Source organism: Trachemys scripta, chromosome 2 (assembly GCF_013100865.1).
Source record: "Trachemys scripta elegans isolate TJP31775 chromosome 2, CAS_Tse_1.0, whole genome shotgun sequence".
In the NCBI taxonomy this organism is placed as follows: Eukaryota; Metazoa; Chordata; order Testudines; family Emydidae; genus Trachemys; species Trachemys scripta.
The window spans coordinates 156,070,386-156,097,532 of NC_048299.1; the positions used below are offsets into that span (position 1 = coordinate 156,070,386).

The 27,147-nt window shown below is 44.2% G+C and overlaps 2 protein-coding genes across 2 annotated transcripts; one reads left to right on the plus strand and one right to left on the minus strand.

Annotated features, from left to right (window-relative positions):
- The first annotated feature begins 5,898 nt into the window (after positions 1–5,898).
- Positions 5,899–24,493, plus strand: HTRA4 (HtrA serine peptidase 4). Its single transcript, XM_034762011.1, has 9 exons — positions 5,899–6,387; positions 8,404–8,503; positions 9,478–9,682; positions 11,688–11,882; positions 12,802–12,834; positions 14,645–14,759; positions 18,180–18,237; positions 19,864–19,959; positions 21,979–24,493. The coding sequence occupies exons 1-9, from the start codon at positions 5,946–5,948 to the stop codon at positions 22,142–22,144; spliced, it is 1,410 nt and encodes a 469-aa protein (XP_034617902.1). The 5' UTR covers positions 5,899–5,945; the 3' UTR covers positions 22,145–24,493.
- On the minus strand, positions 24,374–27,147 carry TM2D2 (TM2 domain containing 2). The gene is made up of 4 exons (XM_034762012.1): positions 26,813–27,147; positions 26,206–26,293; positions 25,205–25,320; positions 24,374–24,818 (listed from the first exon to the last, which is right to left on the minus strand). Exons 1-4 carry the CDS (start codon positions 27,043–27,045, stop codon positions 24,605–24,607), a joined length of 651 nt encoding a protein of 216 aa, XP_034617903.1. The 5' UTR covers positions 27,046–27,147; the 3' UTR covers positions 24,374–24,604.

The window sequence follows — 27,147 nt, forward strand, 5'->3', positions numbered from 1 at the left end:
CTAGTCCTTGTGTTATGAGTAAACAACACTTCCTTATTTACTTTCTCCACACCAGTCATGATTTTATAGATGTCAATCATATCCCCCCTTTACCCTGATGGTTCAGAATCAGGTGTGTGCATAATGTGTGCTACTGTAATACCAACAAAAGTGACCACTAGAAGCATGGGCTACAATTTTTATGACTGGGGGAGGGGAGGGGAATTCTCTTTCTAAACAATGGACTTCAGACACATATCCCTGGCTCCGTCAATGTACATTTACAAGACCAATGAGGGTTTGCCTAATAAGAAGGGAGGATAGCTTGAAAATCTGTACATACTGACTCACCACAGAATGAAATTAAAGTAGCGCTTGCATGCATTGCTTAAGCCCCATATTTTCAGATTCTCGTAGTGTTGAGGATGCACTGCTTTTGGAGAGAGAGGCCAGAATTTTTAAAGTACTATCTGGTGAATTCAAATAGGTCAACATGACTGTAATACAGCCTGAATGTAGTTGCACCTTTTGTCTTCGTGGACACAGCTGGCTAGAGCACGATTTAATAATGTTACATGCCTGGGGGGACAGATTTCAGGAATCCATGCCGAATTCTTTTACTTTTATATTTCAGTTCTAGTCAAAACAACTAAGTACAAATGTATACTTTTATATATCCTGCCAACCTATTTAAAATATTGAATGGAGTCCCCCACTTCAGGTCAATCAGTTCAAACAATGGTTCTATGGGAGACACTGGGAAATGTTGAAACAATGAATATGAATTGGATCCATGTAAATGGTACAGCAAAAGTTATATTACTGAACTGTAGGAGTCTACATTTGGATTGTTTTTTTTTCCCCTTTGGCTTTATTTGCACTAGATTTTCTCTTTTTATACTGTTGTGGGTTTTGTTTTGTTTTTTCAGCTGACCTGCTGTTTAGCTAATAAAACATCCGGTTTTGACTATATGTAACCATTTGATGTGATTGTGAATATAAAGCCCTGAGTGGCATCACTCAGACTTACTGCCATGAGGGAGCCCTGTGTCTGAGAACATTAATTACAGGGGGACCATAGTTAAGGTTATGCAAAGCTCTGAAGATGTAAAGTGCCATAAAGATGCTAAGTATTTCTAATGAATTATTGTTGAAAGGGGTCCAAGGGCCTGGAAGGGCAAAGTCTGAGTTTATTGCACAGATATGATTGATTATCCAAGGGAGAAGCTACCAGTGGCTTTAGTACTATTGTTACATCCCCTTTTCTCTGTCTTCTCCCCCACCTATAACCTCAAAATGGCATTGAGACTGGTTCCAAGGCTACAGGATAGTGACAGATAAAGATGTGTTGGAAACTAATTCATGTTCACTGTGCTAAAATAGTGCCACCCACCATTCATGTTATTCACCCCAGATCTGGTATCCGTCCCTTGTATACATTGAATTCTCACAAAATGGAATGGACAACATGGTAGAGGCCAAACAGCTTGATCAATGTGAAGCTTTGCAGCACTTTTTATTAACTAATATATTTTAAACTGTGTGTTTGCCCCCTTTGCGGAGTCTTGCTTTTGTACAGATGCATAGTCGTGCTATTTACCACCGGGGTCTTGCAAGGACCACCTTGAAAATGAAGTGTGGACCACAAAGATTAATTTCTCCAGATTTAGTAGACAAATGGGTGCAGACTTAAGGTAACTTGAATGGAAAGAATGGTCTGAGAAAATGTTCGTCATTTTTCTTCTGTTTGTATTTTATATGAAGGCACCAAAATGGTTTCTGCCATTTTTGTAAATATTTGTCGTGTATTTCAAGTGCCCTTAGACTGGGGTGCCTCTACTTAGAGGTACTCACACCTAACCCGTATTAGGGGTTACATGAGACTAGAACCTCTTGATCATGTGACATGTTGATATTAACTAATGTGGGATGAAACGTCTGTTTTTTTTTTTTTTTCCCCCCAAAGGAAAGTATGAGCAATAAGTTTCCATGTGACATTCCAGTCATTTTTTCAGGCTAGAAGCTGGCACAGAGCTTGGAATGTTGAATATATTTTGGGGTAACACACAATTAGTATCAAAGGGGTAGCCGTATTAGTCTGAATCTGTAAAAAGCAACAGAGGGTCCTGTGGCACCTTTAAGACTAACAGAACACAATTAGTAAAGAGCCTACAATATTTTCTACAGATTTTTCCCTCTTTCCTAGCAGTCCCCAAACAGTTTCTTAGAGTGAAGTTTTGAGTTACAGATGTGGCAAGATTGAATGAAGTGGAAGTTTGGAATACAAACAATACGTCATTAGAACTTGGACTTTTGTTTAATTCTTTTGTGAGCTGCTTGTGCATTTGATTGTGATATTTGCACCAATAATTCTCAGCTGTGAATTGCACTTGTGTAAAGATGACTTTTGGGTGCATGAAAAATCTTCTAATGATACAATACTTCTCACCTTACTTGTAGTGAAAAATTTTTGTTGCTTGTTTTGTAGTAAAAAAAACCTGTGTGAAATCTTTAAAGAATGTGCTATGTGTTTTTTATTTGTATTTTACCATTATCACTTTTTAAGCCCTTTTCCAAGATAAATGCAATGGCTAACATATGTAAGTACCCATCCATAATGTGTAGGAAAAAAGCAGAGTTCTCATAAGTTACTTCAATCTGAATGATATATGCTGGAAGTCTCAATAAAATGTCCTTGGAATTTCTACAAGTTTTACAGATGTCAATTTCCTAACTCAAAAAGTATTACATCAAACATGGGAAAATTCTATATTAGACCTCATCTTAACAGATAAATAGTAATTGATCACAGAACTAAAAGTAGCTTAGGTGAAAGTGATAGTGACTTGATTACATTTGTTAGGTGAAAAAAAATAAAAGTCCAAACTAATAACATATACAGTTGGTGCTTTTAGAAAGGGCCAGTTTCACAAAGTTGAAAACAATTGGGTCAAATCAGTTGTGAGAAAAAAATTAAACACACAAATGTGAATAATGATTGGGAACTGTTTAAGAACGTCTTACTAGATGCATAAAAAGCCACAAATGAGAAAGAAGGCCACACTAGTTAAAAAAACCCAACCTGGCTTAGAAGAGAAGTGAAAGCATATTTATATATAGAGAGAGAGAGAGAGGGAGAGAAGCATATTTTAATCTACCTATATTTATAGATAGATATAACAGATGGAAGAAGGGGGAAATTGATTTAAAGAATACACATCAGAAGTTAGGAACTGTAGAAAATTGATAAGGGAAGAAAAAGAATGCAAGGAGAAAGCTATGGCTAGCAGAATTAAGGACAATAAGAAGGAATTTGAGAATATTAGAAACAAAAGAAATCCTAACAATGGTATGTGTCCATTACTAGATGGAAATAGAACAGTCAATAATAAGGCAGAGAAGGCAGCAGTATTCAATAAATATTTTTCTGTATTTGGAAAAAAGCTAGATGGTGCAAGTATATCATAACTATGAAATATTTTCCATTCCCACAGTAATGAGGATGTCCAACAGCTGCTACTAAAATTAGACATTTTAAAAATTAGGTTCATATAATGTGCATCCAACAGTTTTAAAAGAACTATCTAAGGACCTCTCTGAACAATTAATATTGATTTTTTTTTTCAATAATTCTTGGAACACTGGGGAAGTTCCAGAGGACTGAAAGAAAGCTAATGTTGTGCCAATATTTTAAAAGGGTAAATGGGACAACCCAGATAATTATAAGTCTGTCAGCCTGATATTGATCCCATGAAAAATAACAGAACTGCTGACACAGAACTCTATTAATAAAGAATTTAAAGGAAGGTAATAATTAATGTCAATCAATGTAGGTCTGTAGAAAATAGATCTTGTAATCTCATCAAAAAAAGACAGTTTAAGTCTGATGATAAAGGTAACAGTGTTGATGTAATAGACTTCTGCAAAGGCATTTGGCTTAGTACTGCACAATACTTTAAGAAACTATATGATACACAATCATGGATTAAAAACTGGCTACCTTCTAGGTCTCAATGTAACTATACAGCAAATCATCAGGGAGCGGGTATGTTTCTAATGGAGTCCTGCAGGGATCAGTTCTTGGCTCTAAGCTATTTATCCTTTTTGGCAATTTACCTGGAAGTAAACAATAACATTACTGATAAAGTTTGCAGATGATAAAGATCTTTAGGGGGAGGGATAGCTCAGTGGTTTGAGCATTGGCCTGCTAAACCCAGGGTTGTGAGTTCAATCCTCGAGGGGGCCACTTGGGGATCTGGGGCAAAATCAGTACTTGGTCCTGCTAGTGAAGGCAGGGGGCTGGACTCGATGACCTTTCAAGGTCCCTTCCAGTTCTAGGAGATGGGATATCTCCATAAGATTGGAGAAGTGGTAAATAATGAGGAGGGAAGGTCACTGATACAGAGAAAACTGGATCACGTGGTAAGGTGAGCACAAGCAAACAATGTGTGTTTTAATAATGCCAAATGTAAATGTTTACATCTAGGATCAGAGAATGCAGGCCACACTTACAGGATGGGGGACTCTATCTTGGGAAGTGATAAGTCTGAAAAAGACTTGGGGGCCATGTTGAAAAATCAACTGAACATGTGCTCCCAGTGCAACACTGGGGCCAAAAGGGTTAATGCCATCCTTTGGATGTATAAACAGGGGAAGCTGGAGTAGGAATACTACTGTGACTGCTAGTGAAATCCTGGCTCTAGACTGTTGCTCACCATTCAAGAAGGATGTTGATTTCAGACCAGAGCCACTGACTTGAGTCACTGTGAGCTGAGTAAATCACTTGGCTCTCTCCTGCCTTGAATAAAAACTGGGAACGATGCTGCAAAATCTCAGGCTCAATTGGTTTTGCAGCATTGTTCCCAGCTTTTATTCAAGGCAGGAGAGAGCCAAGTGATTTACCCAACTCCCACTGACTCAAGTCAGTGGTTCTGCAGGAATGAGACTGTGGGATCCTATGATCAAATCACATATCACAGCCTCTCTGGAACTTACTGACACAATGTAGTAGTGCAGTGGACAATAAAGTCCTATTTCCACTCATAAGGGGGTTACAGCCCACAACTGTCTCCAGTACCTCTCCATTCATAGACTTTCAGCCAGGGGTCTCAAAGCATTTTACAAACGTTCCTCACTGAGGTAACAACCCCTGGGTGAGGTCAGTGCTGGATCATTGCCCTCCGGGCACCGACAGGCCTGGAACGCAGGACTCCAGCGCTGACCTTGCATGGACCATCACTAGCTTAGGCCATGTCTATGCTACATCCACTGCAGTTATTACAGCACTTGTGTGTGTGTGTGTGCGCATGCTTGGCTTCTCCTGTGAGCAGCATAGGACCTCACCAGGAGTGTGTGTCTCAATAGTACTGTTAGTGTGTGACCTGGCAGGCTGGCTCCTGAAAGCCAGTAACAGGCCATGTAAGTAATACTAACTACGTCCACCCTGACTCCACCCCGCTGGGGCAGCTGGGGTTACTAAATGGGCACAGGGGTGGGAGCCAAATGTCAGTGAGGACACTGATAGCCCCAGCTAGGGCTAACCTGTAGCGTGGCCCAGGCCTTAGCTCCAGGCTCACCTGGCTGCGCTCAGCACAGAGCCGCTCCCCGAGGCAGGAGCCTGTAAGGCCCAGTAGGGGACGGGGAACCCCTGCCAGGAGCGCTGGAATCATTTCTAGGTGGGTGCTGAGACCGAGCTTGTAAACCAGCACCCCTCCTGTCAGCGCCTCTGCCCCCAAGGCTGCTCTGCCGCGGGTTATTGGCCAAGAGGCAGCGCTCGCCCGGCCCGGCTGCGCTGGGGAAGGTGCCCCTGGCTGCAGGAGCCACCCGCTGTGCTTGGCAGGGGCCGGGCCCACGGCTCCTCCCCGACGGGAGTCGGTGAGGCCAGGGGCAGCCCTTAAAGGGAGCGGGGCCGCGCCGGACAGCGGGACAGCCGTGGAGCAGCCTGACCCTGGTGTATCCCCGCAGCCATGGGGCCGCCTTTGTGCGGGCTCCGCTGGCTCCTGCTGCTGCTGGCCGCCCCCCTGGGGGAGCCGCGGCCGCCCCCGGCCGTGCCCTGCCCAACGGTGTGTGAGCCGGCGCGCTGCCCCCCGCGGGACCCCCAGCCCTGCCTGGCCGCCGGGGGGCTGCTCCAGCCCGACCGCTGCGGCTGCTGCTGGATCTGCGCGCCCGGGGAGGGGCGGCCCTGCGCCGCGGGCGGGCTCTGCGCCCACGGGCTGCGCTGCCAGCGCCCCGCCGCCCGCCCGGCCCGGGGCGGCACCTGCATCTGCGCCGATTCCCCCCTGCCCGTGTGCGGCAGCGACGGCCGCACCTACCGCAGCCTGTGCCAGCTGCGGGCCGAGAACCGGCGGGCGCGGCTGCAGGACGCGCCCCCGGCCATCCCCGTGCAGAAGGGCGGCTGCGGGGAGCCAGGTAAGGGACCCGCTGACCCCCGCAACTCTCCCTGCGCCCCACAGATACCTGCCTCCCACCCCCCGGGAGGGGAGCCGGGCACAGGAGCGGCTGAGGGGAGTTGGGTCAGGTCAGGGACACGCCGAGTCCGACCCAACTAATCGGCGTCCTCGTCCCCGACCCAGCCTGTTCCCTTACCAGCTAACCTCCCCCTACCTACCCCACCTATCCGAGCAGCCAGCCAGCCCGTCCTACCAAACACAGCATCCTTCTGCCCAGCCCCTTCTCCCGCTCAGTCTCTCCTCTCCTTGCTCTCTATTGCCACCTGACTCTCTTCTCATCCCTTCTCCTGCACTCAGTGTCTGCTAGGTTCCGTCTCCCTCCCTTCTTCCCACTTTCTCTGTTTTGTTCCCTTCTAGTCTCTTACTTCTCCCCTGTGAGATCAGATTTATTTTTCATTTCCCTTTGCTCCTGTTTCCTGGGCGAGGCAGGGATCATGCCGCTACTTTTGGAATGAATGAATGAAGTTTCACAGAGGGTGTGTAAATGCTATTTCTCCCTAAGGTTCTAATTGGTCAAGTCCAGAGTGAAGGATCCAACCAGGTGCAGGACCAGAGGCCTGAGTCTATCAGCACAAGTTTTTGAGTTCAGCAGCAGGATTACCCAGAGTTCTTTTTCAGGACTAGTCTACATTTGGATACTTAATGAAACAGCTATTCTGGAATAAGTGTGTCCAAAATGGGGACTTATATTGACATCATTGTTCCGTAATTGCTATTTCAGTAAAGTTCCAAGGGTAAACACCTTTAGATTTAAGGGTATCAAGGACTGCCTATTTAATCTGTAAATACCAGCTTTGGAGAGTTAAAAGCCTAACAGGATGGTGCTGATTAAACTAGTGAGATGGAAAACAGTTTTTTGCCTCTATGGCAATGAGTTCTTGCATGGCAAATAAGGAAAGCCAAGTTTAAGCAAATTCTTTGGGGTCTAGTCTCAGTATACTTGTTTTGCTCTACTTCTCCCTGAAGATTAAGACACTGTATAGGAGGAATCCAGATGGTATCTCCCAGAGCCTGAAGGTGGGCCAGTTCAACTAAACAGTTACAGTCTTATACTTCAACAGTGCATTGAATGGAATCTAGTCAGTAGGATCCCTCTTGCTTCTTGACACCCTTCACTGCCAGCCATGACTTAATATTAAAATAAACATAGTGGAAGTGAGTAACTGAATGCTGTATTCTCCATATATGATCCATCTAATAACACAGGATCCTTCCACCCACTGCCCAAGGGGAAGGTGAAAAATCTCTAGGGTCTTTGCCAGCATTCCCTTGAGAGGGAAAATACCATCCAGAGCTCAAACATAATGATTAGTACAACCACATGCCTGGAAAAAACACACCCTTGGCATGTTATCCTATCTATGCTACAAACTTCTGCTTATGTCCAAGAAATTGTCTACCTGATTTATTTTTTGCTATTCACAATATTTCAACATTTAACAAGATCAATCCTATGTAAAAAACACAAAGTAGATATTCCTTAAGAAGGTGCAGAGAACTGGTCATTGACTAAGCAGATGGAGCAGTGATGTGTACAGCTCAGGTATCTGTTCTAGCACAAAAGGGTCCATGGTGAACAATCGGATAAACACACTGGTCAGTGGCTGGGAATAAAGGGCTAACAAGCTGCAGAATAATATTGAAAGGTGAGGCAAGTGGGTGGTCTTGGTGATTAGATGGTTCCCAAAAGCCTTTGTGTGAGAGATACAACCTGGAAACTTGTTGTTGTTGAATATTAAAATTGTGATTGTGCCCAAAGCCCTTGTCAAGATCTAGACCCATTTTGCTAGGTAAATGAAGATAAAGTCTCTCTCAAAAAAGAGCTTGCAGTCTGATTTGTAGTTCTGTTTGAAAGTGAGCAGATGGTGATTTATATGGTGAGAGTTTGAGAAGCAAGTCAGTGGTTGCTCATTACTGTAATGATTTCCATGTGTAGTGGAAAATGATAAATAGGAATTAAAACCTTTGCCCCTAGGCTCCTTCCATCCTGACAGCCTGAGGTACAAGTTTAATTTTATTGCTGATGTTGTGGAGAAGATTGCTCCAGCTGTTGTCCATCTTGAGCTCTTTCGCAGGTAAGGATGCCAAATTAAGGCTGTTGGTTTAAAACTGTTTCATAATGAATTTGCTGGTAGAGGTGGTTGGGAGCACTTTTTGCAAACATCTGTGAACTATGGTATAGAAGCAGCAAATCAGACTCTCATTCATGAACATTTGAATAAATAGACCACTGTGTGGAGGAAGAAATCCATAAAATTGTCTTCCTCTGGATGTGCCTGAGATTGGCACAGGGAGCTCCCATCAGGATTAATTATAGTTAGGCATGTAAACACCATTTAAATGGAGAGGGGGATAGACTGCCCTGGGCTGTTGCTGTGGATAGTAAAACAATCCTATAGAAATGTCACCGAAGAGGCTTAAAATGCGAGATCAGAAAGCCTGACACTTGTAAATAATGCTATTTTGTTTACTATTTGATTAAAAGGGACACTCCTGTCAAATCTGGACCAAAAGTTAGGTTTTGTATAAACAAGCACTTGTGAAACCTAAACAAATATAAATGTTTTTATGACTTTAAGAAGAACAAACAAAGATTCCCCTGCAGCATCTCCAGTCCAACTATTGCAGCCCTGGGCCACAGCATGAGAACCAGAAAGTAAAATTGATAAGAAATGGACTTTTAAAAAGTGTTGCCAATTAGTTTCCTTGACCAAGATGAGGGTGATGGAAAAACTATAAAGAAATACACAATATTTTAAAACTTTCCATTTTAGTAATCTAGTGTAGTTGTAGTGATATAGAATTTTTGCTCCCCCAGGGTCCTGGTTGAACAAGGGCCATTCATGTTGGCAACCTGTGGTCTAGCTTTTAAGATATTCCCAGTACTGTTCCTCCTTTTATAAAAAAAAAAAAAAAGGAGGGGGGATTTAGGATGAAGATTAACATTATGGTACTGTTGTGAGGCTTATATCAGAAAGTACTTCTCTTCAGCGTGCATCTTGGTACGAACTCAGACTTACAGCAACAACATAACTCATTCATTGCACAGGGTGTCCTACTCAAGCCAAGAAGTTCTTGTGTCCAGTGGCTCCGGATTCATAGTGTCAGAGGAAGGACTGATTGTCACTAATGCGCATGTCCTCACCAATAAGCAGAGAATCCGAGTGGAGCTCAAGAGCGGGGAGCAGTACGAAGCTAAAATCAAAGATGTCGACCACAAGTTGGACATAGCCCTGATCAAAATATATCCTGATGTGAGTATGACTGAGCTCTCTGGGGAGGTCCATCAGTTAGGGAAGCAGAAAATAAACTGAGGGTTAAACTTAAAGCTGGTGCATTTGTGTGTTTGGTAGGTAGTGGTCTTTCCTCTACAAGACTTAGTGGGGCAGGCTGCTGATAGTGGTATCGGGGAAAGCATGGTTATAACCTTTCTGGGCACAGCGTTTAGGAGCTGCCCCACCGCAGAGAGGTTGGTCTTACCTAGTTCAAGTACATTCCCTATATCTCTGTTTACAAGCGGCTCTCATTTAGTAGCTGCAGGAAGATGCTGTTGATTTTTTTTTCCAAATAACTTTTAATTACACTAATAAAAGAACTAGTTCTACTCCAAATAGGTATTTAAAAAAACAAACAACAAAACACTCCAAACCTTCCACCTTCTTGGAGTAAACTTTCATTTTGCTGCCCAGTTTGTATCTCTGTACGAAGTGTGTGTCTATAAGGGATTCTGTGTCTCTCTGTGGCAGGGCGGGCTCCAGGCACCAGCGTTCCCAGCAAGTGCTTGGGGTGGCAATCTGCAAGGGGCGGCAGTCCATGTGTTTTTGCCCCCAAGCAGCGCGCTGAATTGCTGCTGCGGATGGCCGGGGCAGTCGTGTGCTGTTAGGGCAGCACGTGCGTTTCCGTGGAGGCGGCAATCCGGCAGCAGGAAATGTGAGTGCCGCCCTAACGGCGCACGGACTGCCCCGACCGTCCGCAGCAGCAATTCGGCGCGCTGCTTGGGGCGGCAAAAACAGTAAAGCTGGCCCTGCTCTGTGGGAATTAGTTGGGGGTATTCTGTTTGTTCTTTACTTAAAAGGAAAAAAAATAGAAACCATCTTATTTGCAAAGCCATGGGGGTGGGGTGGAAGTAACTAAATATAATGGAAGATTCAGCTTCCAAAGGGGGGATGTAAATCTACCCAAAGAAATTGTCCATGGTATTTTCATAGGAGAACTGTTTTTGGAGCTGTATTTAAAAACTCCTGAACCCTAATGGTTGGCTGGTGTGAGTCAATAAAAGACCATATTGTGACATTGATTGTTTTAAGCTGAACTCCCCCATTGAATTGAAAGGAGAGTCAGTATATGTCCACAGCATGTCCCACTGAAATACTGGTAAAGTGAAGAAGAGAGGTGATGTAGGCAGTGCAATGATTTACAGCCATCCCATTAATGACCGCAGCAGGGCAGAGGTTCTTTCCAAACTGTGAAAGGCAGAGAATGGCTAATATTTCTGGCATGGCCGTGGGAGGCAGTACACCGCTCTTACTAGGTATTTTAAATACTGAAGAGTGTTTGAGTGTCAGATGCCATGAAGAACATTATTCCATCATATGACAAGCCAAGCCAGAGTGTGATCAAGCGGGGAATCTGTCACTCTCACCTAGGGAGCACTAGGAAATTCTTTCAAAGACTTCCCACTAGGTGAAGTATGTGAGGTGGGGCTTCATGGAGGAAGTGCTGTGATGAAATGGAACAATGCGATTGGACCCATTGAGGGTCAAATTTTTCTGGAAATTGTCCACAGAATGTCTTTTTACCCATCAAAACCTATGTTTGTACTCACAAGTTGAGTAGACCTGCCTCTGATCCATGCTGTCCTATATGTGCGCGTGCTATGAGTATTTCCATGTTGTTAGTGAGAAGGCTAGTCTGCCAGAAGCAATTATCCCTTAGATAACATGCCCTAAAGGATTCAAAATATGTGCTGATCTGAATGAACCCTGCCGTATGAAGACATCTTCATGTCTGCATTCCTGACCGGTGGCCAGGAATCAGGCAGGGTAAGTGCCACTGAAAATCAGCTCGTGTGCCGCACGTTGCCTACCCCTGGATTAAACCTAGGAATCCTGAACTTCAGAGTGTTTAATAACCCTTGAGTATCTGCTCTGCTGCCTACAGAATAACGCCTTCTCCTGGAGCCTGTGGGCTTCTGTACTAGTCTAAGGAATCAGTGTCTAGCAGTATGTGACCAGTTTGATTGTTCTGCCTCCTCCCCAGACTGCCCTCTCTGTACTACTGCTGGGCAGATCCTCTGACCTCCGTCCTGGGGAGTTTGTGGTGGCGCTGGGCAGTCCCTTCTCCTTACAAAACACTGTAACAACAGGAATCATCAGCAGCACTCAAAGAGGCAGCAAGGAGCTTGGCCTGAAGGACTCTGACATGGCGTACATTCAGACAGATGCCATCATCAATGTAAGTGCCAAGTCTAGAGACTTCCCCTTCAGGGATGGGGACCTTAGGCATGTCCACAGCAGCGGAGAGTTCTTCAGTTAGATTTAACTGGGGTTCCTGTGTTCCTTAGAGAATGATGCCCAAAGAGTTCCCAAACTTTTCATTGTATGAACTACACTGTAATTAACAGAGATGGTCTCATGGATGCCTCTCCCGTTTGCATTCACCTCACATCCATGAGCTAACCACAACAATGTCTTATGGAGGAAAGTAACATTAGGGAAGTGTTTAGCATGGCTTTCGCTTCCCTGACTGCAATTAAGTGGCTGGAAATAAAGAGAGTCCAGGCCACACAACTGCTGTAATATACAGACTCCATTATCATCATAAATGTGTCTTGGAGCTATATTCTGTGCTTCTCATTGGGGGGTGGCTCATGAGTGACTGACATGAAGAATGGGAGTTAGATGTAACCGTATCTGTGCAGCAAATTTGACCAAAGCCCTCCCATAGCCTGTTAGTTCTGTGAGATCTTTTCATCAGTAAAGAGATGCTACCTGCACAATGACCTTGCTAAAGGGTCTGATGCTTTCAGGACTCATTCACCTGTTGATAAGGGGTTACGCTTCCTGGCAAGGATGCCCAGAAGGGCCTTTGGCCTGACTAGTCCTGTGTGCAGGTACAAAGGGGGAGTTCTTTTTTTGCATGAAGGGAAAGCTTGTGTTCGTATGCCTTGCGGTTCCTAAACTATTCTGCCCCCTTTCACATTGGGGTATTTTCTCACTGATGTCTAGAACTCTCCTTAATAACCCCCCAGCAAATTATGGGTTTCAGGATTATTTCAATACAAAAGTACCTTCCTCAGACGCCAGCAAATTTTGTCAGGGAGGGGTGATCTTAATGTGACTGTAAAGTCCTCTCCAATTGTATTCTCTTGCAGTATGGAAATTCAGGTGGGCCCTTGGTGAACTTGGTAAGTTTCCCTCTTCGCTGCCAATATTTGCCTATTTCTAAAGTTCCTCTCAATTTCCTATTAATTTATTGACAAGCATCCTGTGTGGGCTTTTACTTTTTTTACTGTAGCTGCTAGTAGAATAAAGTTATTTAAATGATGGCATCATTATGTGAAGTTAAGCCCAATGTCTTTAACCCTGTGAAGGCTGAATTCTCTTTTCACTTCCAATTAGACCTGGTATCATATTTTTTTTATGGAAAGTTTGGACAAAAAAAAACCCTATTCATTTTCATCAAAACGTTCCACAGAAATTTCTGAATGTTAACTGAAAAATTGGAAACCAAAAGATTTTGACTGAAATCTTTGTGGAAAGATTTTTTTTCCCACAGAAAATAGACTCTTCTGTGGAAAACCTTTGTTTCCTTGAAAACCCAACTCTGTGTTGGAAAAACAGTTTCAACAGAAAACTTTTCACCAGCCCTACTACAGTTTCCTAAATCAGGGATCGTTCCATTGAATCCAGTGGGATTACGTGGCAGGCGAGAAGAGAATCTGGTTTTATCTCCCATCCCCACCCACACATTCTAATTTAAATTCCCCTTAGATTCTACATTTATTTAACGTTGTGTTTTGCAATCTAATACACATGATGGTTCTATTTCACCCTGGAGTTAAGTGAACAGAACTGAGCTATTGCTATTCGAAATATTGGGAAAGCCCTTGTCTTAATCTGGGAATGCTTTTGAGAATGTAGCTACCCATCACAAACATTATTATATCCCGGGGAGACTCTCTGCATCTAAACTCAAGGAGCACCTGTGAGAACAGATGGGCAGAAGAGTGTGAGAAAGCAGAATCTGTCACTAGTCACACTACAGAGTGGACACTGTACAATAAGGCTCAGACATGCTAAAGAGTCAGCACCCAGAAGTGACCACTGTGACAACTATGGCCAGGTGCTAAGCTGTTTAGAAAATCTGGCCCTGAATGTACTTAATACACAGGCGACAAACTGCACCCTCTGAACCATGGCAGCCTTTGTAACTAACACAACCTGAAAACTTTCCACATCAAATACCGTCACTTTCTTGGTGTGTACAAGCAACGGCAGAATGCTGTTGTGGCTACTCCACGTGTTCAGTCCTGCCAGGTGCTGAGCACTTACAGCTCCCATTAACTGAGTAGAACTTGTCTGTCACTCTGCAGGATGAGATCCTGGGTGCTAATAAGACAAAGAATGGCTCCCTTTAATGGCAGGGCAAAGACATGGAAAGGATTAGCACTGCAGTGCATTCTTACTGCAGGCACATGGTTGCATCAAACACTTTGCTGGGAAGCTGGATTCTGGTTATACCATTCTGAACCTACTAATACCATGGTTTCCACTTACCCTAATGATCTGTACTCAGACCCCCCAAAGCCCAGTGTTTAGGTGTTCTGGGGTCCTCGGATCTGATTCTCTCCTCACTTTATTTTCAAGTTGGAGTCTTTATAATTCTAAATTTGTATTCACTAATTGGAATTAAATGGTGGGGGGAAATAGTTAGTTACTCTTCCCTTGTACTATAGCACTTGTTTGTTTGTAGTGTTAACAAATGCAGCCATGTGGATAGCTTTACTTGGTCCTTTTACATGTACCTATGGTCATATGACCAACTAATTTTCCAATGCCAGTCTGCCAGCACTGAGTCAGTTTTGCTGTGAAAGTGCTTGCCACCCCAATAACACGATACATTGTTGGCTCTTGCAAACCTTGCACCAAAAGTGTCCCAGAAAGCAGTGTTGTATAAGCCAGGCCTCGTTACTCTTGCTACGTTCTCTGTAACAGGACGGTGAAGTTGTAGGGATAAATACGCTGAAGGTAACGGCTGGCATCTCCTTTGCAATCCCCTCTGACCGAATCCGTCAGTTCCTAGAAGAATCTCACGACCGGCAGATGAAAGGTAGGAGTGTTGTGTTCAGCAGATGATGAGACCTTTTGTGATGCTGTCTAATCTCTTATCCACGCTTATACTCCTCTGACCCAGATGTGGGCATGGAGGGAGGTATGGCTGTGTGACAGTTACAATGAATGGCTTAATGTACTGTAAACTGAGAAGGTCTCTCCCATGTGCTGCGCACAGACTAAAATACCATTTTAGTACTGAGTAACTGAGACCACCGACCAAGGAAATAACCTACTTCCTTCCCTGACGAACCAAGGGACGCACCCCACCCATGTACTCATTCACTACCCAATACTGACTTGGACTCCTTATACATTCCATGGGTGGTGTACCCAAGTCCACTTATCCACTGACACTTGAAAAACTCTTGCACCCCAATCTGGATCTATGCCGGTTATGTGATATGTATGTATCTCTTCACCCTTGCAACTGACACCTATAATCCCTCATAACCTAAGCCTGACCCGAGATGTACAGTACCTTCCCTCTTAACTTGTGTACATTTAATTTGAAACATTCACTTTAATACATTTTTTAAATCTGTAAATTAGTTGTCATCTCCAACATTGGTACTAGTCATAATGAGAGAACGATCTCTTCCCAGTGTGCCAATTAATTCAGATTAACTAACCTTTGTGTGAAAGTAACTGGTATGTGGTTTGGTTAGATGGACATGAAATTTCTCCGTAGCATATTACGAGGGCAAACCCATATCATGTGGTAAGATGTTAAGAATGCAGCCCTCGTGGGGACTTGGCGCACCCAGGAAACATACATTTGGCTGCAACATGCTATGTTAGAACAAGAGTTTCAAGCTGTCCCAGACAGGTAGTTGTGCCATCAGCATTGTGTTGATGGAGCTGCAGCTGGGGTGCACTCACAGGTATTGTGGTTTCTTATTGGTACCCAAATTCCCTTGGGAATGGAGACCTTGGAATAAATGCGCTCGGGTCACTGTTCACAAACCTGCTAACTTATATTCAGAGTCTAAACTGCATGGGGTGGAGTGACAGGCCGGCTTAACTGTAAGGATAGCATGCTGTGCTGCCACTGGTGGAGCTGAGCTCCCAGCTCCGCTTGACAACTGACACAACGTATTGAGGGCTGTTTGGGTACCTCCCTTCTAAGCAGCCTGGGAGCACTGTATAGACAACAGGTTGTGCCCTACAGGTGGAGGCAGGGAGGGAACACCTCTCTTCAGTCTGTATTCAGCATTGGGAATGGTAATGAGGAGCCAGCTGCATTAGGGGAATGAAGGAGGGGGCTAAGTGAGGACTCTCTGGAGAGATTGGTGTACGGGACATCTGTGGAAAATGGGAATAAAGTCAAAATTGCAACCCCCGACTGCCTGTTGGATACACTCTGTGCTGCAGTGAGATATGATGCTCTCTTAGTGGCTGGTGCTTAACCGGGCCCTCATTCTAGATGTAGGCACCTTTTGCCTGCTGTATTCTGCAGGTTCCTCACAAACATGTTAGTTTAGAGTCACCCGACCAAGCCACTCCCTCCACTTATGCTCTGTGTCTCTCTGGCCTTGGCTACACTTGCAGATGTACAGCACTGTGAGTTAAACCTGACTTCGTGCAGCTGAGTAGGGAAAGCGCTGCAGTCTGTCCACACTGACAGCTGCCCAGCGCACTGCCGTGGCCACATTTGCGGCAACTGCAGTGCTATTGGGAGCGGTGCATTATGGGCAGCTATCCCACAGAGCACCTTTTCCCATTCTGGCGCCGTGGGTTGTGGGAAGGGGGCATGGGTGCGGGGGATTCTGGGTCCTGTCCCAATGCCCCGTGATGCATCGCTTCGCATCCCAGAAATCCCTTTGTTTCCGTCCACCTTTGGCACCATCTTTCAACGGTTTCTGTGCAGCGCGATCTGTCTGTGGGAAATGGAGTCCGAACAGCTGAGGCTCCAGGGATTCCGGGGTGTCTCCATCCGGCCCACCACCATCACTCCCGTTTTCCTCCCTCCACCCCACCCCTTCACACTGGCTCTGAAGTGTCCATGGTGGTGCTTGGAGTGGAGGTGGGGTTAACCCCAAGTATCGCATTCAGCTCTTTGTAGAATCGGCAGGTTGCGAGGGGAGCACCCGAGCGGCCGTTTGCGTCGCGGGCTTTGTGATAGGCACTCCGTAGCTCCTTCACTTTAATCCTGCACTGCAGGGCATCTCGGTCATGGCCCTTTTCCATCATGTCCTTTGATACCTTCCCGAAGGTATCGTAATTCCTACGGCTGGAGCGCAGCTGGAACTGTACAGCTTCCTCCGCTCCAAACATTGAGGTCCAGCAACTCGCCATTGCCCCATGCTGGGGCTCGCTTGGCGCATGGAGGCATGGTCACCTGGAAAGATTCGTTGATAGCACTCCACGCCACGCCGGGCTGAGCAAACAGGAAGGGGATTTTTAAAATTCCCAGGGAATGTAAAGGGTCGGTCACATGGTTGGTTACCTGAGGCCAGGGCAGTAGAGTTTGAACTGATGACCAGAGTGGCTAGAACAGGCATTGTGGGATACTGCCGAATAATTCTGGAGGCCATTCACAGCGCATTGGACGGCCACACTGGCGCCGCAGTGCTGCAGCGGCAGCGCTGCACTCGCTATTCCTCCCGGAGAGGTGGAGTACATGCAGTGCTGCAACCACGGAGATACAGCACTGCAAATGCCTTGCCAGTGTGGACGGGGAGTGAGTTACAGCACTGGGGGCGGCTTTACAGCGCTGCAACTCGCAAGTGTAGCCAAGGCCTCTGTCCCATTCTCGAGGACCTTCCATCTCATTTAACATGTGAGAAGCATCCTCACTTGCTGGTGCTAGGACTTATATTTTATTAGCTCACTGACTGATCTGTATGAATAAAGAGAGAGAGAGACAGACAGACAGACAGCTGTAACTGCCAGAGACGACCTTTCATCAGTCCAGCCACAGGTGGCCAGTGATGGGCTTCACAGAGACTTGTAAAGAGATGTCAGAATCCCACTCCCCGTCCCTATAAGCAGCCTCTACTACTGTGCATCTCCTGTGACCTACACAAATGTGCATGGCCAGTCACAGCCCTGTTCCCGAGGCCCCCGTCAGGGTGAGGTTTGCTGTTGAAGGTTCTGATCCAAAGCCCATTGAAGTCAGTGGAAGACCATAGCTGTTCTGCATTCTACTGACTTTACTGGGCCCATAGTTCCATCTTCTGATGTAAACATTGTAGCAAGCTTAAACTATACCATAAATGTGGATTTTCTTTTCAACATTATCATTGTAAATGTTACTCTCACAATGACCCAATAGAATTTAAAATTGGAGCTGTTTTGTCAGCACCTAAAACCCACTTTCCCCCCTTGGACATTCTAAGCAAATGCCTGATGTTTCTGGAAGTACAGTTTTGCTGTGTCTTATTTGATTTCATGAATGTTGACTCTGTCCTTCTAGGGACGATTCGACCCAAGAAGAAATACATGGGATTCCGAATGCTTCCCCTCACTTTTAAGTAAGCTTTGTTTTCTGCACTCGTCACCACTTTCATGCAGTCTCACACACTATCATTTGAAATGGGGGTGTGTGATTCCCAGCTCGGGAGATGTACCCACACTAGCTTTGATTGAGCTAACACGATAAAAATAGAATGTAGCTGTGGTGGCACAAGCAGCCGGATGGGTTAACTGCCCTCAGTCTGTGCCTAGTATCTTGGACAGCTACATTCTAGGGGCGGCTAGTCCCTCCCACTGCTCATGCCACCATAGCTAGACCCTATTTTAGTGTGCTAGCTCAATCAGAACTAGTGCAGGTGTGTCATCCCACCATCTCCTCTCCCCCATCTCAAAGACATACCCTCACTGTAAGAACAGAGAGATCAAGACAGTCTCTAGCAGATAGTCAAGAAGTAGTTCAGCCATAACTCTCTTCCTGGGAGCTGTAGAGATTCTGGTGCATTTACAGAACTTCCACTAAAAGGACTGGTCCACACTAACCCCCCACTTTGAACTAAGATACACAACTTCAGCTACGTTATTCACGTAGCTGAAGTCGAACTATCTTAGTTCGAACTTACCGCGGGTCCACACGCGGCAGGCAGGCTCCCCCGTCGACTCTGCGTACTCCTCTCACAGAGCAGGAGTACCAGTGTCGACGGGGAGCACTTCCAGGATCGATTTATCGCATCTAGACAAGACGCGATAAATCGATCCCAGAAGATCGATTGCTTACTGCCGGACCCGGAGATAAGTATAGACGGAATTTGCTCCTATGCAGTGCTGTTCATGCTCCAGGAATCTCAAAGCGCTTGACAAAGTAAGCTCATTAACCATAAGTAGGCTGGGGGTAAGCCAACACTTTATCTATTTATAATAAAACAGATATAATTGCTTTTATGTGTATGTATTGATTATGACCCACACCCTTTGTCACTTAGTTGGCAAGCTTTTTGGGGCAGGCACTATCCTCATAGGCATCTGTACAATGCCAAAGGTGAGGCCATGGTCTAGATTGGAGCCTCTGAGTTCTACAGTGGTGGTAATAATAATGGCGATTATGCGGGTGACTAGGGAATCCAGAGGAATACCAAGGGTCCTAGAGAACTTAAAAATGTCAGCAGGCAATAGTAGCATGATATTCAGGTTAGAAAATTGCAAACATGCCTCTGAGGGGAAAGTGGCACCAAATAATAAGTTTCATGGTTACTATTTTTAAAGTTGTTTTAATATGTCTGAAAGGGGTTAAAAAAGCTGCTTCAAGCATAAGAATCCAGTTGTTAGTGTGAATGTTTGTATTTAGGACTTTGCATTGAGACTCGCTCACAGTGAGCCATAGCATCAATTAATTATGCTTTCAAAAAACATCCCTGAATGTTGACAGCCTTGCTGCAAGATGAATTTTTCAAGTGTCTGCATTTCTGGATAAACAGGAATATTTGTGCATTTATAGCTGTGCCAGTTTAAAATCTGTTGGGTCTTCTAGACCCAATACCAAGATGGAATAATACTGATCCATTTCTGAATTGGCAATATTAAAAAAGACACTGTTTTTCCTAGGCCTCATGCAAATTAATGGATTAGGCAGTAATGGGCTGATTAGTATTTCACATGAAGAGTTTTACCATCATGATTTCCTTTCTCAGTCTCATCCGTGAACTGAAAATCTATGATAAAGATTTCCCGGACCTGAACTCTGGAGTCTATGTTTTTGAAGTGATTCAAGGAACGGCTGCTGCAAGGTAAGAACCTAAAGATGAAGGCTACACCATCTGCCTCTTCATGGGCATTGCAGGGGCCTCTCAAATGCTCCTATTGCAGTGTTCATGTAAGAGCTCTATACAACCTTCTTTAATGCTATGATTTCTGAATGGAGGCTGAGATTTTGCTCACTCCTAGTCCACACCGGGATGGCTTTCTGTGAGTGGCCATTACAAGTACAAGATCAGTTCAAGTCGGAATCCATTTCTGCCCACCCCCCATTCTAAAAATATATAATTTTCAAATCTGAAAGACCAAATGATTTTGGTGTGTTTGGGATGAAAGGGCCTATTGTGCTTTCTGTACTTGGGCAAAATTCTGGCTGTTGTCAATGGGAGACTTGCTTGAGTAGAGAATTGTGCCTTAAATCAGGACAGATTTATCAAGCGTGTTAGTTTTTTTGTATTTTTGCTAAAATACTGAGACTTGTGTAACATCCTGTGAAGATGATCACTTATTGTGTTCTTGAGTAGAAAAGGATTGACTTTTTATATAGTTTAACTCTTCATAACTTTTTTTCATCCTTATAACACTCCAGGGTGGTGCTCACTAGCAGTAAGTCATAAAACAAACATGTTAGAGCTGTAATTATGAAATATATGTACACAATGACTACAGAATGCTGCCAGTGTTCAGGGCACTGCTGAGACCAGAATGATATTAATTCATAGATTCTAAGTCCAGATGGGACTATTATGATGATCTAGTCTGATTTCCTGTATAACCCAGGCCAGGGAACTTCCCCAAAATAATTCCTAGAGCAGGTAATTGAGAAAAACTTCCAGTCTTGATTTAAAAGTTGCCAATGATGGAAGAACTACCATGACCTTTTGTAAACTGTTCCAATGGTTAATTACTCTCACTGTTCATGCCTTATTTCCAATCTTAAGTGTCTAGATGTCAAGACTAGTAGATTCTGTTGTACTTTAAACCAGAAATGGAGAATGTCTTCCAAAGCTTAAGTTCAAGAGGAATTGCTAAGGGAGTGCTGAATCTGTCACACGCAAACTGATACCATTACGCTACGGGGAGAAAAACCACATGAATGCTACTGCTTTCCTCTTTGGGTGTGTCTACATTGCAATTGACAGGTGTGATTACAACGTGTGTAGGCACATCTGTGTTAGCTTTGATCTAGAATACAAGTAACAATAGCAGTATAGCTGCCCAGCATCGACTAGCCTGAGAACAACCCTGCCCAGGACTCAGGATATGTATTGAGCAGCTAGTACTTAGTACCACAATGCAGTTCTCTGTTGTTTCAAGTCCTGCTGGTTACACCGAATAGTTCAACTAACAGCTCTTTGCATGCTTTGTTTCTATGTAGTAGGGCCTTTTCTGAGAGTTATATTGCATCGTAACTAGCAGCTTGTGGCTAGCCCAGTGACTCTAATAAACCCATCCCCAATGTGTATGCTAAAAAGATAGGTGATCATTCTAGGAAATGTGCTGTAGTTCCGAGGCAATAACACTGACTGACATTTGGATACAGATGGTTAGAAGCTGGGGTGTGATCTATGCAAGCCTGTGAATGCTGCATGCACTCTAGAATGAAGAACTTTTGGAGTCACTGAGATAAGCGTGGGCAATCAGTACAAGCAAGAAACAGCACATAGCAGATTCTCCTTGCATGGAGAGTTGTTTCTATTACAGTCGTCATCTTCTCCCTCTTCTCTTGTATACAGAAGTCAACAACTGTGTTAGTTTAATAGTAATACTGTTTGTGTGTAGTTCTAATAACTAGATTATCTGAATTAATTTACAGTGCCTACCTCTAGAGTAGTGGACTGACTTAAGTTGTCCTTGTTGAATTTTAAAGTCCTTAATGATGTAGGCCCTAGCTATATTCAAGACCTATTTTGAGGCATATCTGTACACAGACAGCACTGGCCTTTTACACAGATTTCAGCACTGTGACTTAGGCAGGAGTTCTAACTGGGTTCTGAAGCTTACTCCCTGCTTTATCATCTGATTCAAAGTCTCTGGTTTCTTTGTTGCAGCTCTGGCATGAGAGATGGTGATGTGATTATCAGCATTAATGGAAAAACAGTCACCTCAACAGAGGATGTAAATGAAGCTGTTAAAAACAATGATGTTCTTTCAATTGTGGTTCGTCGAGGAAATGAAGATGTGATCTTGAATATAATTCCAGATGAAATTGATTAAAGGCTGACTTCCATCAGAAATAGTTTCATTAAACAAAGTCAGACCTGCACTATGTGTCTTAAGATAAAGCTTATGCTGTATGCAGTTTTTTCTAGTATAATGCAGGGAAAAATTTTTTACAAGTAGTCCAGAAAGCAATATTTAGACACAGTTAGGATTTTTTTAAGTGAATTCTAAGATACACAGTGGAAAATAACATCAGTTTGATTTATTTTACTTCAAACGCATTTGAAAGTGACTATTGAAGTATCTGTGTGTTTTTTTCCCCCCCTTTCCATATTTAAAGGAATTTTAAAGCTAGCCAAAAAATACTGGTTGTAGTCCACATTGTGGACTAAGCTACTTCTATTGTCTAAACTTGAAATACTATTGAAGTTAGATGCAGATCTCCTATTACTGAGAACTTGAGGCCTAGTCAAATTCTGATTGAAGTCAAAGGGACTTGAATTCATTTTGGTGCTTTTGCTGAAAGTTAGCTATCATTTGTTCTTTATTTGCTTTTCTGTAACATTTTGTGGATATAAAAAACTGACTTTGGAAAAATAGCACTTTCCAGTAGATAAGTTTTCCACATGTATAGTGGAAACAGCTAAACTCTTAACTACCGATACTTGTTTCTAAAGCTTTAAGATTGAGCAGAGATTTTTAGGTGCTTTAATTTTTGGGTGCTCGAACAGCCTGATTTTCAGAAAGTGCTGGGCACACTCTCCCTGGAAATCAGGCCCCTTCACTATCAACCAAAAGCAGAGGTAGCCTAGATTACAAATCACTCTTGGAAATTATGACCATGCTCACTTGATAAAGTATTAAGAAAAAATGTTTGACTCCAAAGGTGTGAATGGAAGATTAAAAATACCAGCTACTTAGCAGTGTGAGTTCATAATGGTGGACTAGTGTAAAAATCAGATACTAAATGCCCAGATTCCATTTACATATATTCTTTAATGCTGCCTTGTGTCTCCCTTGCTTGTTTTTGGGTTCTTAGTTTCTGCTGTGATCCTTCTTCTACCACCCCTGCCTTACAGTTACTCCTCCACCAGTTGTATCCTCCTCCCCAGTCCGCCTCAAAATTACACTTGTGGTATATTTGTGTATTACACTGCTGTGAACCTTTAACATACTACATGCTTTTAACTAAGTATACAAGTTGCTAGAGCTACTGCCTCTTAGAGCAGAGCTACAACTGGGAAGATATGTTCTTCTCCACTTGTGCTATCTTACAAATATCCTGAACCGACACCTGGACTTGGCCATGAGCTGTACTGTCCCTCGTGTATTTCTCCCCTTCCCCTCCAATCCTGGAAAATGAGTGGAATTGTACAGCTGTCTTCAGAGCACACACACTTGCCTAGAAAACCTGCTGCAGCTTCCCCTAGAAATAAATACCAAAACTTCCTGTTACCAGTGCAGTTGGTGATTCTGACCCTAGCCAAAATTTACAAATCAGTGCTTGTGTTTATGCAGTGGATTTCTATAACTTATTTTACAGTTGATCTACCTTTCCTTCACCCTGTTTAGCACAGAAGTCAAAAGCACAGCACATTCATTCACATACACCAATGACCTAAATTTCTCCCTCTAATTCCAAGAGCTTTAATAGTTAATTTCAGTCTAACTACACACACACAAAAGCCTCCTTAGCTATTTTTACCCTACAGCTAATGAAACTTAAACTATGGCAAGTGGAGCTTTGCATAGAAGGTTGAACGGACTGACTCCTACACCTACTACAGCAATTAAGATAGTGCAGCAGCACCTGTTTTTCCATACACTTTTTATTTTAAGACATTTGCTTGACTTTCTGTGCTTGTAGGTTCTGCTCCTTTTACAAAGGCAAGAAGGTTCACCTCTCTAAAGTATTCTTGTACAATGCCATGTATAAGACCTAGGAACCAATGTTGAATAAGTTAAAGTTGTGCTGCTCAAAGCTTCTCCCATTTCTACATATCACTGAGTTAAGTAAATAGCTCATAAGCTTAATTGTTGATCACTTCCACAGCACACTGATATTTGTCATTAAGGAAAATTTCATCACGTGTACTTCTATAATTCAATAAACCTCTGAAAAATCCACTGCACTGGGAACAGCTACACTTTACAGTGGAGAGGCTAAAAATAGCACTTTAGCACATGCTATTGTGAAACATTAGCATGGAAGTGAACATCCAAAGAAAGGTACAATACTTAACTGCCATGTCAAATCTGTTATTCTGGAGAATAGGAAGAATATACAGTGAGTAGTTTATTTGTAAATGAAATCTGAGGTATGTACAAAGAAGTTAGGCATAGCACTGTTCTGCAACTGCATTTACTATGCAAATCCAGAATATATTTATACAAAAAAAAAAATGCAGAAAAGCAGGCTGTTCTGACTCTGCAGAACAAATGTATCCAGTCATACAGGGACAGATGCCACATAACTTCTCCTGCTGTCAATTCTCAAATAGTATTTTTTTCTGTTCAGTAAGTCGTGCACCAGTTGCTGCCATCACTAGGCATCAACCCTCCAGTAATAAGGAGAATAAGATCAACAAACCACCAGATACCAAGTCCTCCAAGAGTTAGTAGTTTTCCCACTGCTGTCCCTGTATGGCCCAGACAGAATCGATCCACTCCAAAACAACCCAGGAAGAAGGAGTAGAGTAAAGTGGTTATAAAGTAGTGGCCCGTGTACCTACAATAAATGAAGAATGAATAAATTAAAACCTCAAATACAGTTTCATTTGAGGAAGAAAAACACCCTTTCATAAACTTGAGCCTTTGCTGTGTCAACCTCCTCAATTTTTACAGAGTAGCTCCCTCTAATGGACTTTGGGGAATTTACATATTATAACCCTTAGGAAAATATGGGCCAATGAACAATGCAATCCAATAAAACACAAAGGAGTTCCCACGGGATCCTGAGGCAGGGAGCAAATCCATTTAGACAGAGGAAGGATAAAAATACATACAAAGTTACAACAACCCAGCCAATAGTTAGAGCAGCAAGTTACAATGACGTCTTAGCTACCAACCCAATCTTTTAAAATGTAATATATTTCTGGAGGAAATAAATCTTACTTTATACATGGTTTATTCCCTCGTAGAAAAGTCCGAGGCTCTGCACACTCAATACCATCTAATGCTTTGCACTGCACTGGAGTGTGGTCTACGTCACTATAGGCTTGGCCACCAAACTGTCAGAGGGGAAACAAATTACAGACACAATTGAGAAATTATTTACCTGGGGGAGGAGGGAGGGAGGAAAAGGCCAGTTAAAAGGATATTTTCTTATCACAAAGTAAAAGGGGAGAGGGCCCTCAGTACTAAGTGTTTAATACTTATTGTTGGTTCAGTAAATGCCTGCAGTCTTGTTCAGTCACTATGTTATTTTTGGTCCTCAATGATGTTTATAACTCCTCCGAGTTTAGAATGATCTGCAAGTTTCATTAACATACACTCTATGCTTCTCCTCACACCCTATCATGTCACTATGAAATCTATGTCAGTGGATAAAGATTTAACTGTGCCCTAGTGGCACATAGTCCACAACATATCACCTTGTACATCAGCTAACTGAAAAATCTCAAGTGCTTCAATCCTGTTGCTTTTCCCATTGGAAGCAGAGCAGATTACTGTGGAGGGATGAGAAAGAAAATAGTAGTTTTCACCCTCACAAAACTGCTCGTGGGATAGAAAAGTGGACCCTGCACTTTTACCTCTTCCCTAAGAAGTCTATGATCAGGAAGAGCAAGTGCCTTGGAAACCTTTTCCTTTCACTTCCTGAATACTGCTTCTGCCAGGAGAGGGGAACTTCCACAATCCATAAACGTCTATGGGTGAGGGAGAAGCACATCCCCAAATCTCCTGGCTGCAGAGCTACAGCAGAAAGCTCTTGTGGAGGTATTCTATTCCCTTATGCTGGAATAGCACTCTTGGTTGCAATTATTACAAACCACCCTCTTCTTCTAAGGAGAAGTTTCATTCAGGTTAAGGCTCCAGGGATATCCAAGACATCCCCCCCCCCCACCAGTGTGTGAATACCCTTTGAGAAGTTACAAAAGCATCTTTTTTCAGCCCACCTTAACACATCCGTAACCTAATTCTCGCTGTGCAGTAATATTTCCGACATGGTCTACTGGATCCTCACATTCAATGAACTCCTCTGGCCTGTAAATGATCAAAACCCATCATGTTCACACAGTTAAATGTGGGGGGGGGGGAGAGAATAAGTTAACTCAAAAAGGAAAACATCATGTTGAGGTCCTCTATCTTCCCCTTCACACGCACCATCACGAGCCCTGTCACCCATTCTTGCATGTGCTCCATTTCTTGTTATCATCCCCTCTATCCCAGCCCATCACCTGTCTTCCCTGCATACATCCCACTTTGTCATCCCTTTCTGAATGCCTCTTTCTGCTGACCACTATGCAGGGGTCTCTTTGCTCAATATAAACCTGTTCTCAGCACAAGACCAGCTCCTCCTGCCCTTTCCCCTGTGCCCCAGCTCCCTGCCTTAGCATCACGTCACTCCCCAGACCTCTCCTTACCCCACATTGTTCTTCCTCCACGCCCCCATACCTCTCCTCCTCCGCCCCCAGCCCCCCCTCATCACTCCCGCTCCCCACCTTGTCCCTCCCCTTCTGTGCCCACCCCGCCCTCAGCAGCCCCCTGCCCTCTCCCACTCACAGGTAGGTGCAGAGCACAAGTGGCGCCTGCGGGTCCCCATAGTCACAGGCGGGGGCCGGGCTGCCCGCGGGCTGGTCGGGCTCGGCCTCCCCACGGTCCTCGCTCTCCGCCCCGGTCGCGTTGTGCTGGTGGCTCCGGGACACGCCCTGCAGCAGCAGCAGGTTCCCCAGCAGCAGCGCTGCTTGCCCGCACAGCAGCACGTAACTCACCGGCCACCCGACCCCCGGCACCATCGTGCCCGCCCTGCCCGCCTCCCCGGCGCCCCCACCCGGCCTGCGCTGCTAGGAAACACCGCCAAAAACCACGCCGGTTAGGCCGCACCGGAGAGAGCGCAA

Excerpts from the sequence above, each read along its gene's own strand:
- HTRA4 (XM_034762011.1), top strand. The coding sequence starts at position 5,946 with ATGGGGCCGCCTTTGTGCGGGCTCCGCTGGCTCCTGCTGCTGCTGGCC. Across the intron at positions 11,883-12,801 it reads AGACAGATGCCATCATCAAT|TATGGAAATTCAGGTGGGCC; the intron begins GTAAGTGCCAAG and ends ATTCTCTTGCAG. Across the intron at positions 12,835-14,644 it reads GTGGGCCCTTGGTGAACTTG|GACGGTGAAGTTGTAGGGAT; the intron begins GTAAGTTTCCCT and ends TCTCTGTAACAG.
- TM2D2 (XM_034762012.1), bottom strand. The coding sequence starts at position 27,045 with ATGGTGCCGGGGGTCGGGTGGCCGGTGAGTTACGTGCTGCTGTGCGGG. Across the intron at positions 26,294-26,812 it reads CTTGTGCTCTGCACCTACCT|GCCAGAGGAGTTCATTGAAT; the intron begins GTGAGTGGGAGA and ends GATCATTTACAG. Across the intron at positions 25,321-26,205 it reads TAGGTTACGGATGTGTTAAG|TTTGGTGGCCAAGCCTATAG; the intron begins GTGGGCTGAAAA and ends CCCCTCTGACAG.